We start from the raw sequence: 14892 nt of genomic DNA, 5'->3' as shown, positions 1-14892 counted from the left end.
TTAATGAGATGAAGACATTATTTATTAACTGGATTGGATGGACAAAATCAAAAACAGCATATGTGAAGCATATTTCAGTATAAAATGTCTCCCAAAAAAAGATTTTCTCTAGTTGTTAGGGTGCTGGACTTTATATATTGGCTATAAAACTAGCTGACTTTGTCTTCACATTTTTCATTGGTGGTTGCAGAGACTATTCGAATATACTCGTAATCTGTTTGGTAAACCGTTTGAGGCAAAAAATAATAATAAAGCAACTATCAAGAATACTCTTTTCAGCAAGTCTCACTTGCTACCATCAAACTAAATTTCTACAATTAATTAATTAAGAACGAAAAAAAGTAGGTAAAAGTTATGGAAAATTTTCAATTATGCGTTCATCGTTGGAAAATCGGATATTCATTATAGGGTATGAGTAGGATATATCACTAAAACAGTCATTTAAACATGAGAACTGTTGAAAGCGGCAGTGAGGGATGGGAGAAACATAAAAACCAAAAGTACATAATCCTTTGGAGACACACTTGTAGATGATCATACTGCATCAGCTTAATCACATTGCATAAAGTATTTTTCTTTGTACAAAATATACAGAGTACTAAAACAATCAAGATAATGACATATAGGTTCTTATCATTGTCGCACCGGTTGCATCAGAGAGTAAATGCCTTATAAGCCCCATCCTCAAATCATGTGGCGCTATGAAAAACATGTAGAACGCAAACAATATAAGATCTGCAGATGACAGATTAGACCCAAGGAATCCCTCCCACATCCTGCATCCAATTTTATACAACTGATCAGTGACCACAAAACAATTGACATGTAAAGAAGTAGGCGATGGGGATATTGTGTCAAAGACAAAGGCATAATAATAAAAGAATTATAAGAAAAAAAAACATGTCGCAATTGTAGTAGTAGTCTGCCTTGTCTATCAGGCCGGCGCACTTAAGGTGCACCAAGGAGGTTTTGGCTAGTGCCTCTGAGCCTTGGGCTTTAGCATACCTGAGGCACGGATTTCCAAACTAAGGTCCTCTTCTATACAATCTAAAATTCCATGTTGAAACAAGGGGTGGAAGTGTGGAACTCAAGAAGATCGAAAGAGTGATGCGCAAACGAAAGATACTGACATCCTGCAATACTCTTCAGTATTTAATTTGGTGGAGCTTCCACTCACTTTTGTATGCTACCACTTAGTATCAGTCATGCCAAATCATATTAACTGGTTCATGTTGGAGTATAGGGTTGTTAGTTAACAGTCTAACAAACTAACTGACTGTTAACTAACCCTATACTCCAACAGTTCACGAAGTAAGCATAAAGCAGGGGCATATAAAAATGAAGTGTTGAGACAAGTAAGCACGTGTTACCATTTTGGTACCCGGAAAAAGGTCCGGAAGAATGACCGTATTCCCTCAATATCAAGCTGCACAATAAGTGCTAGCCCAAACAGGAAAAATGCTCGCTGGCGTTTCCTTTCTTGAGGCCAGAGAGTATTCCATGCTGCGCCAATGAAAGGTCGGATCAATCACACAGAATCAACTAAGGCCCAAACAGGAAAAGATATTCTGATAGCCGAATTTTTGGTGAAATTCTAATTTTAGCAAAGAGGAAAAATGCTCACACAGATGAACTTATTTCACAGGACAGTCTACTGGTCAAAAGACTCGAAACTTTACAAAAACTTACGAGACAGTGGTTGCATGCAAACAACCAATTCATTGAATGTTGTATTCAACATTTAATAATAGGAGTAATGGCTATGCAAACAACCGTCTCACGAGATACACTGACAAAAAAAAAAAAAAAAAAAAAAAAAATTGGAGGGCTTTGTAATATCATTTGCATCCAGACTTGTATTATACATACCTTGCATAGCGATATTCTCCACACGCCTCTGTCCAAGAATTGTAGTTTTGGAGTGACCAGTCTTGACTAAATTTGCAATTGCAGAAGCATAATTAGGAGCCTCAGATAATGATCTCACAACTGAATACCCTGTAGGCCGTAAAGTCAAATCACATAGGAGTTATCACTCTACTCTGAGCATGACATCAGTTTATTATATTACACTATGGAACTGTCATTAAGCTACTTGTATCCTGCCTGTGGCTGGATGCACCATGCTTGCAGCAGCGCCAAATGCAAGGTTCCTTTGCTCTGTACTGGGTAAAGAGCCTCCGACAGGAATGTAAGACCACTCCTGCATCATATATATATGTGTCCTATTATCCAGCGCATTGCAATAAAAACAGTTGGGATGAATGTGACTAACATTTGACACGGTGCATGAACCGTGATGGCGAAAGTAAAACACGCCAAATCACAAAACCTAGGTCCTAGTTATTCTAATAAAATATTTGTACACTGCCTCCCAAAATGTAACCAAGAGCTTTTAGCAAAAGAACTAGATCTCGAATAGGAAAACAGATAAACTAGCTTCATGTTAGCTGGCCCCAGATCATTCAGCAACCTTTCCAATTTTAGCAGGAGCATTGAGAGATAATATCTTCTCTCAAAGACATGGAAAATGGTTAAGCATGCGTGAGGCATTAGGAGAGGAATTTGAGCTTACATCCCTATGAATTTCACCAAAAATTCGGCTATCAGAATATCTTTTCCTCTTTGCTAAAATTAGAGACACGAAAGAGCAAAAAGCCTTATTTCTAGCACCAAATACCAAATAGAGCCATTTGAGATTTGGTTACACAAGGAAAATGTCAATCTATTGATCCTGTGAAATAAGTTCATCTGATGGCAAGGGAAATCGAAGAGATAGGTTGTCTTACTTGTGTCCATTTGAGACAACACTAACGACACAATAAATTTCCCAACGGAGTAAAGCACAGGAAATCCATGTATTTAAAATGATCCTTTGCTATCTATATATATTTGGTGCCCTTAAACCAAGTTAAATACTTGTATCATCATAAATCTATGACAAGGAGATCTCTGTACCTTTCCTCAAAGTTATAGAGACTAGGTAGCATTTCTATCTTCTTTGTTCATGTGGTCCTTCTGGCTATGTTACTGCGACTCTTCTGTTTCCTGAACGTACTCGTGTCTGACACTCGACATTTGGACAAGGGTATGACGCTTCGACACCTCATTTTAAGCTAAAATATGCAAATTTTCCATAAAATGGACGAGACTGACACTTGGACACGCACTCGTGTCGGATACTTCTAAACGAGTATGAGCAACTTAGCCAGTTGGGGTGTTTTAGAATATTTTTTTAGCATAGTTGGCGTACTGCTGCTCAAATTAAGTCACTTATCTGGGTATTTTGAGTATAGTAGACATTCTCCTACGTAAATAAAGTCACTAATCTGGGGCATTTTGGAAACTCTCAGGTGGTGTATGTTTTTTGTAAATCACATGCAGGGAGTTCTAGCTATCAACCATCCACAGGATGATTAGGCCTTTTGGTACGATGCTGGGAGCAGGATTGAAAGCCAATATGGTATCCTGTAAAGTAAGAAACCCTGCTTTCTTACCCAGAGTTCTATTAACAGACAAAAACGTTGCAAACTTAAATCAAAAATCCACTAAAATATCCAAATGGCAGAAATCGGCTAAATAGTAGTAGCTCATACGCAAGTAGAGGTCGTTATTGTGATCTTTCACCAAGCCACTCCAAGCAGACCTAAAATAAAATTGCTACTTTGGAATAACCAAGAACCATTGCCCACTTACATTCTGGTAATCTAGTCATTTTTTACCGGACTAAGTTAGATTTAGAAGCATTTTTGAAGAAGTGAGTGTGAAGTCAAGGGTCAAGCTATCAAGTGACCTGAGCCTTTTCCCTTTATCAGTCATGAAATCATAAGGTTATTAGATGCTAAAGAAAAAAAAAAAAAAATTTTACACTGCTAAAAAAAATGCTCTGACATTGATTGTTGCAGGAGCAACTCATCTGAAGTTCCGAAAGAAAGCCAGAACATCACTTAACTTGTAATGTAGAGTTTATCAGAGAACATACCTCCTCATAAGTTTTAATGATCCGAACACCCATAGTTTCTAGACGTGCCAAGAGCTTTTTCTTAAGCAAATCAAATGGCATTGCATCTATCGAAGCCAAGCAAGTTTCCTGAATATAATTAATTAGATAACTTTTAGGGGGTTGAATAAATATAACAAAAAATAGAATTAGAAGAGGCTGACCTCAAAGAAAATTCTTGTAGGGGACATTGGCATTGCGTACAAAAATGTTGGATACTTTGCCTCTGGAGACTGGAAGCTTTGTTTACTGTAATCTCTATAATCCATGAACACCATCAGGTTGGGATCGTAAGGACTGCCTTCAACCTGAAAGTATAAGTATTCAGGAGACACCAATTAGTCATATCAGTATATCACTCATATATGCAAAAACCTCATCTAACAAGGGATCATCTTTTACCTTCAAAGTAGAGGTGGTCAAATCTTTCACCCAAAAAAAAAAAAAAAAACTTTAAAAGGGGACGGGGATAAGGAAATCTTCCGTTATTTTAATCCATCATTGCCAAGCTACATTTAAATCATTGGCAAGAAAATGTATAGACTAAGACTGCCAAATAAAATGATATGCTAGTGATTTCAGGGGAAAAATCGTGACCCAAATCTCACTTTGTTTCTATTCCCATATTTGTACCGGTATACATTCTACTGTATCAATTTGAGCAGAACCTAATCACTGCTGAAACATACTTAGCAAGAAATCAATGATTCTCTACAAAAGAGATCTACAAGACTTTCGGCATTATTAGGTGTTAAATGCCTTCATATGTTCTTTCAATGAGGCGACATGGCTTCATAGAGTTTTAACAAAAAACATCGGAGAAACAAGTAATTCTCCATCAGACTAACAGAGTCACTGACGACGATATGTCTGCTCAACTAATTAAAACCAGCAACTTATGCTCAAAAACACAACTTAAACTGTACTCCCTGTGTTCCATTTTGACTGTTCGAAATTTCCATTTTGTTTTTGGACCAAAATTCACTTTTTCTATACTATGGGTCTCACCTTAATCCGTAACTTATTTCACATGATTATAAAAGCAATCTACATGCTTAAAAATTACTTAGCCCCACTTGCATCTACCTCTCTAAAACTAAATGTAAAACAATGAAATAGAATAGATAGGGACCATATCCATAGGGTATTTGACAATGCATAGAATACCTCCACCTCCAGACCATAAGCTGTTTGCACACAAACCCTTGGCCCACCAACCTCATACTCCAGGAGTTTTCCAGATGCTGCACCAGATGCAACAGTCGCAAGCCTAAAATCACGATTTTTCAGTGACTGTTAATAATCCACGACAATGAACAAAAGTTAAAAACTATTTACCTGCACGGAATAGTGATACCACATTCAGAAGCCACAATACTATGTCCGTCAAGTCCTTCCATGATCTTGTCGACCTTCACACCAAGATACGAGACACCTGACTCGAAACACCTAAGAAAAATTAATATGAATTATGAACCTACGGAACTGGCAAACATTATTAGACAGTCATATAGTTGAAGAACAAACATAGACAGAATTCTACCTTTTCACTAGCTCCTCATGAAGTAAATACCGGCTGACTCGTCCATAAGCTCGACCAATTAGAATAGGGTTATCATCATCTATATACACGATGGTATCACGCCAGACCTGCTCGATACAGCCTTCAAGTCCAAGAGCTGAAATCCAATACATTGGACCAAATTTAGTTCACCAGATACTGAAGCTATAAATACAGATCTGGTAGGTGTAAAATTTTGCTGCAGAGCAGGTCACCGCTAACGAAAAAACAGTCTACATGAGACCATATATAGCTAGTTGTATCACTCCCACAGTCCCACAATTACACAACCGGCAATGATGTGAAGGGGTCGGATGTGTATACATTTATACAGCCTTACTCCAATGTTAAAAACACAAAGAGGGTGATTCCATCAAGAATCTGTTGATATGTTTTAGGGTAGTATACCTTTGAATTCATCCTCCCAAACTCCATAATTATTGGTGAAAGGAAGATCGGGACCAATGAGGCCAACTTTCAATCCTAATTTAGCTGTTTCTGCAGCTAATGCAAGACCCGCTGGACCGCATCCAATAACCACCAAATCCAGTACACCATCTCCTACCGATATCCGGGGCAGCTACAACAAACATTGCCAAAAGAATCAAATTTGTCAAGTACCATACTACCATATATATCATCAAAATTATGCAGATTGCTATTTTAAGGAAATAGCATGTATATATATGAGACATGCATTTTACATCGATATTCATGAACAATCTGTATTGTGCTTTCTGCAAACGTCATTATCAAGTATGTGTATGTCCCAAAATAAAAACCCTAACTATATTTGAAAAAACACCATGTCCGTGTTAGTATTCTAAACTTGTTGGTTTTACAATATTTTTAAGAGGAGACTTACTAGTATTATTTGCGAATGAAATGAGAATAAGAAATAGAACCTTATCAGCAAGTTTGGACTGATGATTCATGGCCTTATTCTTCTGCATTTGAACATATAAAAGCTCTGAACCTCCTGCTTTTTTAAAATCCTCTTCGTCCGCGAAGTCTTCTCTAGTAACTACGCAACTACCTTCACTACTATTCATGGCCTTAATATTATTACTATTTCTACTGCCACTACTAAAGCAATAATAATCCACTTTCCGTCGTTTCGAAACTGTTGTGATCTTCAAATTACTGTAATGATGGCCTGGAGATACTGACATTGCCGCGAACTTGGGCGGTCCAAGCGAACAACAACACTCCATTATCTTCCTGAATTACTACTAGTTTGTCGATGAAAATAGAAGAATGTGAGTGAGTGAGTGAGTGAGTGTATTAGTGGGTTTAATTCAATTAGGTGGAAATGGTGGTTGATGAATATGAGTTTCCGCCATGGGAGATGCTGCTTCGCAGTGTGTGGATAGGAAGAGATAAGGCGCGGGGGAAGAGAAAACAGACGGGATTTTGGTGCTTTGATTTTTAGCTCGATAACTGTCTACCAAATGCTTACATGGCAACTCTTTAATGGACCACCGTCACAAAATCAACCCAAATTCTCGTTTAATAGTTAATACACCACTATCCGTCATAAGTTTAGGAGAATGATAATGCAATACGTTTTTTAATACTCTCATAACAATACAACCTAAGTTTAAGGGGATGTTAATATTTATTGTCCCATGAGTGTCATTCCTAATTTAGGAGTGATATTATGTCTTCCCTAAATTTAAGAAGGGTGAAATATTGAAAAAACTTATTATGGATATCATAAGTCAGACCTATTATAAATGTCCATAATTATAGTATGAACGTCCATAATTGTAAAGATGGTTCTAGATTCATTCCTTTACATATATTTCTATTGCATAACCCTCATTTGTATTCATGTATATACGTCACCTGTGGACATGGGCCACCCGCGCCGCGCGCACCAACGCGTTTGTGAAGTGTTTAAGGCGGCGGCACTTCTCCCACGGAATCTTGGATAGCCAAAGCACGTCATGGGCCGTTACCGATTTATGAGGCATTGAAACCGGTGAAAAGTTGAATAAGCCTGCATTTGTGGAGTCGCCACCAATTTTTATGGGAAATTGGAAGCGTTCGAATACCTTGTGTCATGTCAAGACACAAAGTAGTGACATGAACACTAAGAACTCGTTACCCTTAGCATTTTATGTCTAGAATGACACTCGTGGATGCCAATGAACACGGATGTTCACAGAGATCTGGAGTAAGGGGTGAGGGTACGTATTAGGAAGTCCTTTTTACTGAACACCTAATCCCGCCCTGTTAGGTTCATATACCTATTATTAGACTCTTCTAATAGTGAAGTAATTAACATATTAATATGAGTTCATTAGATCTAATGCATGCATAACAAAATAAGAGATAAAATAAGAAATACAATGTTCCTTACATTGTTATATGGCTCGAAATAAGGGCACAAATAAGGTCACCTTCCTTATTTGTTCTTGAGCTTAAATGTAATGGATGATCCTCCTTAATCCCAAGTATTGAGATCTTCCTCTTGATTGCACCCAAAACAAATCTCTTAAACTAATATATTAACTAACTAGATTAATATACTAGTATCCTTAAATTAATTCTAATAATATTCTTATTACTACACTAGTAATCCAATTTTGTTATTAGAATTTTGGATGAACAATCTAATGTATTCTAAAGCTAGTTTTATAAATAGTTGAGAGAGAAAGACAAGAATGCATGCATGAGAATATGGAGAAGTGAAAAAATGAGAACAAAAATCTCATCATAAAAGGAGGAAGGGCGGGGTGGTGTAAGGTCTTGTGCCAATACATGGCTACCTCTTTTCCTTTTGTTCTTCTCCAAATAGTAGGTATGTAAGGCTACTGTAGGATAGGTATGATTATTCTTATTTTATCACATAAAATAAATCACCCACTAACTCCTTCCACCCTCCATTTTTCAGTCCATATGTAAAATGGACTACCATTTTATTTTGTCAATTTGTCACTTGTCACACAATATGTTACACGTAGCATGTAACAAGTTATTAATTAATTTAATGCATATTTATCAAATAAATATCATTTTATACATTAATTACATATAACAAATTGTCTAGTGATTCTTGATCACATAAATAAAATGGGTCATATAATTATAATTCACAACATATTGTAATTATAATTAACCATTCATTCTTATCTCAATTGTTTCATAAACAATAATCAATTTTAGTAATAAAATATTTTAATTACTAAATAAATCTTATTTAATCAAATTACAATAAGATTTAAATATTCTCTCTCGCAAATGAATTGTTCAATTTTAAGGAATTGATTAACTTGTATCGTCATACAATTAATCAACTTGTCTATTAAGGGAATTGTCCTATAGGTGTGACCTTAAGGGATCAACTGATCACCACCGTCAAACGACAGTAATGTCAAACTCTAGTTAGCCAATCATTACTGATTAATGTTGATCAGTTGACTATATAAATGAATCATCCCTTACGTATTCTTAATTTGAGATTTAAACATGTGATCGCACTATTGTTGAGGACACATACTCCAACAATCTCCCACTTGTCCGAGACAAGTGTGCGTCACCAATTATCTTGTCCTATTACAATCTCTCATTCAATGCAAGGTGTCTCGCAGGTCGTACTTGCATTTGATCATATCTTGAGTGGTTTCCTCGATCTGGAGAGTAACTGTCTGACCGGAATTATCTACCGTAGATACCTTCCGAGCGTGGCCACGCATTTTCAGTTCACTACTCCTCAAGTGGCCCTGAGATTTTAAACAACCCTGACAAGGGGGTGGACAATTACTATCACACTATTCCCTTCGTATAGCCACAGTTCATCATGACCCAAAATATACTCATTTGACTACAGTTACGACAGCGGTAGAGTATAAATCAAAGCCATTCAGAAATTTGTGCCAACTTGGGCGAATAGTCTCTAGCAAAAAGAATCGACTCATAAGAATACTATAGTAGCTCTTGCCACGACCAGGCTTTATGAATTTCCGGAACTCTATAAGCGGTCACTGCCCAACAGAGTGTCCCATATAGTCTGTCTATGTGATCGACTAGTCATCCCATATGACCCTATGGCATTTGAACTTGCCATCAATCGCATCACACTCTAGTTACTTCGAGACGTCACCTTCTATAAGCAACCAGGGGCGCATACTATGTCAATCCAGTTCACTTCAATGGGGTTCAATATTATCTCAACAACCCATTTGGATTTAACAAAGTAATGAATGAGTTTAAAGAAACTCAAACGATAAATGCGATTATCACATATGAATAGTCAATACCTTATTACTACTTCATATCCTATAATCTGTATTGTACATTTTACACTAATTAAATTGTAATTGAAGCTTGGTAAATGGATATACCATGTATCCATGTATTCCAACTTTATTAATTGTTATTTCCTTCTATTCAATGTTATTTCTAATAACATGAATTTATCTAAGTATATGTCTAGTCTTCTTACTAGACTTGGGCTCTTGTACTTGGAAGATGCTCCCACTGTTATCATATAACTTGTGATAAAGTCTTTGGTAGAGGAAATTTACTCTCATTCCCTACATTGACCATCTTATCACAATGTACTTAGATTCTGTTTGTAGAACTTGCAATGGTTCAAACTAAAATATTTTTCTAGTTACTCACTCCTTAAGTCAATAAAATCAGCCTAGGATTTCAATAAATCCTTATAGGTTTGGAAACTAAAGTTCGTGTAACCCTTCAACGCACAACTTAGTATATAATCCAAACATAAGAACGAATCCTCAATTCTGCTCAAGAATCTTAAAGGATGTTCTTTAAGGCTTTCAAAAGACCATCATTCGAATTAACTTGTTATTGACTTATTATGATCCCAGCATATGATTCATCATGGCATGCGCATATAATGACATACATGATCGTTCTAATGGCGGAAACATTAGCAATCGATTTCATGTGATCAACAACTTATTAGGTTCAGTGAATGACTATGACTCTATCATAGTAATTCCACTTTCATCAATATGAATAACCTACTCAACCTTGTTGATGTAAAACAGATATGAAAGATCTTATCATCATAAGACTCTCGACTTTATGCCAATATTCTCTTAATTTTAACACATAGATTTGGAAATCTAAAATACATCGCACCTTTTCCTAATATCCCAATCACTCTTTCACAGAAGACAGCATTGGTACATTATTCTCAATAAGTAATATGTTATCAACATATAAGACATGGGAAAAATAATACTGGCTCCCACTTAACTTCATGCATAAATATGATTCTTCAACAATGTGAATGAAACCATTCTCAATTATCACATGAACGAAAAGTATAATCCTTTGATGCTTGCTTAAGGCTATTCTAGGATCGCTTAAGTAAGCTTTGCATAATATGTTAGGATTCTTAGATCTTTATCTAAGGTTTTGTGTTCCATACACATCATTCTCTAAATTCCCATTTTAGAAAAGCGAATTTTTAATATCATTTGCCATTCTTCATCAAAATGAAATGTGGCAATTCCTAACATGATTTATCTTGATTAACATCTTCATGTCAATCTATGCACTTAGTTACTTTAAAGCTCTATTTACTTTAAAGAGACCATCGCCTTAAAGTAAATCTACTCTTGAGTAACAATTTTCGATTGTAATGCTATGGCTTGTATGCAACAAAGTCGATTTGGGACTAGGTCATAATTCCATTACTTTCGAAAAGTAACATATTAAAAATAAGACATGTGTGCTTTACTCCCACTTTATCTCAATAGATTATAGTTCCATTACTTCCAAAAAGTAACACATTAACTATAAGACATGTTTGTGACGATCTACTCCCACTTTATCTCTTAGAAATACATCTATCTTCTTAAGAGATAGCTTTGTGAGTTACAAACATATATCGTGAAGTAATAGAAGTTTGTTTAGACTGACGTGTTAGCACATAAAAAGACCAGCTCTATTATGGCAGCTTGATTCATGTAATATGCGAATCTGATCCATGTCATTTGTTAAATAGACTTGCTATTTTAGGTATCTCCAGGTTGACCATTCGTTTATAATAACGTGTCCGTTTTGGATTGCAAATTCCCAAAATTGAGTTTGATAACTCAAACCGACTTATGTCCATGTTATGTACAAACTTGAAGTCTTAAGCCCTCTCATAGCTCGTATGGAGTCTTATAAATGGTGTAGCCAATTGGTTTATAAAATTTCCCTTTTTAGAGTTCAATTAATGTAATACCCGCCCTTTTAGGAACTCGTTGACCAACCTTGACCGACTTTGGGAGCAGGTGATATCCCTTAGTGATGCGTGCCAGAGTTACCATTTGCCGTGTTTGCCTTTCTATGTGGGTGGTACTCGATAGAGTAGAGGCTACTCGATCGAGTAGCTTGGATACTCGATCGAGTAGGGGGCACTCGATCGAGTACGTTAGTTACTTGATCGAGTAGCGTCTTTTCAGCGGGGATTTATAATCGTATTTCGTCAAAACCGCAAATCATTTCTGCCTCTTTTCTCTAAACCTAGATGTCGTCCCTTCCTCTTCCTTTCACCAAGTACCTTCCATGGGAGCCTTTGAGGGTGCTTGTGCCATAGGAGTGCATAGCTTGAGTCGGGTAGCAGTTCCTTTGCCAGATTTCTACATGTAGGTATGTCGTCATCATCATCTGTGTCTTTGTGTTTTCAGTTAAGATTAGAAGGGTAGTGATAGAGGATTGTATTGTGTTTATAGGTGTTGTTTGATTGTTGGGTGTTGCGTGTGTGGACATGGAATCGTTGCAGTCGCTTAAAGGTAGGTTCGCCTACTCAGTTTCTGTTGATTGTCTAGTGTGTCGGTTGCTACGTTGTCGTTGTGTTGTTGTCGTGACCGTGTGGTTGAGTATACATGGTAATCGGTTGGTGTATGCTGTTTTGTTGATTATTGTTGTATTGCAGCTGTCTATGATTATTGTCGTTGGTTCTCGAGGTGCGTCCTCGGCTGAGTGGAGTCACTTGCGGGAGTGGCTTCACGCCCTAGTTTCGCCCTTCGTGGAACCCGCCACGGGAGGGATGTGCACATTAATGGGACAGGGTTATCGCTCGGTTTGATGAGCGGGGCTTAGGTGGGAACGGCTGCGGTCCCCCACTAGCAGGGCTGGTCCAGTGGACAGTCGGTGACGGAGATTGGTTGGAGTGGTTGTGATTGTGTGTGTGTTTGGTTGTGGTTGTTATAAGTGGTTGTGTTTGCTGTGTCTTGTCTCAGTTACTGACCTTGTGTGGTTGTCTTGTTTATTTTGTTGTGTCTGCCGTGATCCCTTATGGTGAGCAGTCAGTCTTAGCAGGTGTTGTCTTGGATGGTTGCTGGAGTCCGGGCTGGGATGAGTCCTCACGAGTTATGACATGAAGTAGTATACAGTGATGAGTTGTATCTTTCTTTTAACAGTTTGGTTGTAACACTTGTAAAACAGTTTAAATGTTCTTTTATTGACCTTTGATGATTACTTACCTCGGGCAATCGAGATGATGATGTCCTTATAAGCTAGGGAAGGTCTTAGTAAGGCTCCTTGGCATATGGGGGTGTCACAAAGTGGTATCAGAGCGACGATTTTGGAACCTGAACAAATGAACCCAATGAACGTAGTGAGTCTAATAAAATAAACCTGGTGTATGTATAATGGGAGCCCCAGTTGATGCTAGATTTTGGGTGAGTAGGCGCCCTCATTTCAAAATCCTGGCCCCATTGTGCTTAAGTCAGTCACTGGGTATGGGAATGTGGAGTCGGCAAAGATGTGCCTAATGTGTATGATGATTATGATAGAGATAATTGTGGATGAGTCTCTGTTGAAGATAGTATGTGCGCAATAGTTAAGTTAGAAGTATATATAGTAAATTTTTGGGGGAACTAATGTGTGTGTGTAATGATAACGAGGAACGTGAAAAGTCTAATACGATAGAAGTATGCGAAAGAGTAGAAATGTGTGATATGAGCTGGAACGTGGTAACGGCTATATTTACTTCAGCTTGTTGGTAGTGGTAGTTTTATACGATTTTATAAGTTCTATAATAGTGCTAATGTTAGTAATTAAATAGTTATAGAATTGTAATGAGCGTTATAAGACGCTAATGGATGAATGTGATATGTGTATGGCTGAAAGCTTCCGCATGTGACGTGATTAATTTGAGTAGGTTAATTAGTTTATGTTGAAGCATGAATATGTTGCTAATGTATTTGGATGACACAGGGAAAGTTCATGCTAAATATGTGCTCAAAGTAAAGTGAATATCAGTTTGTTAGCGATGTTGTAGACAAGAGTTTAGACATGATATAATGAGTTAATTGCATACATAGATGACCCAATAGTAGGGTAAACTATGTTGTATGAATTTCGTTATGGAACAATGTGATATGAGCCTTAGTTGGTGAAACCGTTGCAACATGTTTGAGTAGTAATGACATAATGTGAATGAATACGATAACCAGTGTCGACTTCCGGACTTGGTTTGGAATCGACATGTAATGTTGTTTTGCAGGAATCTTCAGTTAACCTTGTAATTCCGACCGTGTACCCAACCTTACTTGACCGAGTGTGAGTGCTTACTAGACCGAGTAGACCTCACTCGATCTAGTTAGGAAGCTATGACATCGAAATGTAGGAAATTTCCTATGGTTACTCGATAAAATAGCGCCTACTCGACCGAGTAAAGGGCACTCGATCGAGTATCCTATACACTCGATCGAGTAAACTACAGTACCGGAGATTACATGGGTTCTTAAACCCCTTTTCTTTACTCTTTCTTCTTATTTCTTCCCTCAACCTCGCAAACCCTAACCTCCATATCTCTCATCTTGCTCTCAATCTTGTATTTGTGGTGATTTGTTGGGTGAATTCTTTTGTTTATAATTGTTCTTGTACTTCCTATTTGATCAAGGTATGAATTTCCTTTCTATTTTAATGTTCTTCATCAATTAGAAACAATTAGGATGCTAGAAAAATCTGAAAATTCGATTTATATGTGAGAAAATTTGCTTAGAATTGATGCAATATGATTTATATGCTTCCCTTTTATTGTTAATTGTTGTTATAATACAAAAAATTCAAATAGAAATTGCATATATGGATACCGAATTTTCTAGGGTTTGAGAAATTAAATCGATTTTTGATTGTCTTTTACATGTTGAAGGGTGAAATTTGGATCATGTATGTTGTATATATGATGTGGGAAGTTGATTTTTGTGATTTTCACCTCAAAATTGGCCTTAAAACTCCGTCTTAAAAGTGTCTCAAATTGAAATTCGTTTCATATAATTGAGATTTTGTGTTGTACATGGATGCAATTTGAATGTAGGAGTCCTAGAAATTGTAATAGATGAATTAACTC

General features: G+C 37.0%; 1 protein-coding gene across 2 annotated transcripts; it reads right to left on the bottom strand.

Moving 5' to 3' along the window:
- Positions 1 to 531: 531 nt before the first annotated feature.
- Positions 532 to 7007, bottom strand: LOC141605753 (lycopene epsilon cyclase, chloroplastic). 2 transcript variants are annotated; one of them, XR_012526456.1, is made up of 11 exons: positions 6467 to 7007; positions 5970 to 6141; positions 5544 to 5679; positions 5339 to 5449; positions 5168 to 5270; positions 4165 to 4308; positions 3983 to 4090; positions 2096 to 2203; positions 1870 to 1998; positions 1371 to 1503; positions 532 to 776 (listed from the first exon to the last, which is right to left on the bottom strand). XR_012526456.1 is itself a non-coding variant. In XM_074424638.1 (11 exons), exons 1-11 carry the CDS (start codon positions 6773 to 6775, stop codon positions 608 to 610), a joined length of 1611 nt encoding a protein of 536 aa, XP_074280739.1. In that variant the 5' UTR covers positions 6776 to 7007; the 3' UTR covers positions 532 to 607. The 2 variants fall into 2 exon arrangements, 1 of the variants encoding a protein (XP_074280739.1); XM_074424638.1 differs by having other exon boundaries at positions 2107 to 2203.
- Positions 7008 to 14892: the final 7885 nt, after the last annotated feature.

This window comes from Silene latifolia, chromosome 10 (genome assembly GCF_048544455.1).
Source record: "Silene latifolia isolate original U9 population chromosome 10, ASM4854445v1, whole genome shotgun sequence".
Classification (NCBI taxonomy): Eukaryota; Viridiplantae; Streptophyta; class Magnoliopsida; order Caryophyllales; family Caryophyllaceae; genus Silene; species Silene latifolia.
Note: the sequence above shows the minus strand (reverse complement) of the source record. Positions and strands in the feature narration are given on the sequence as shown.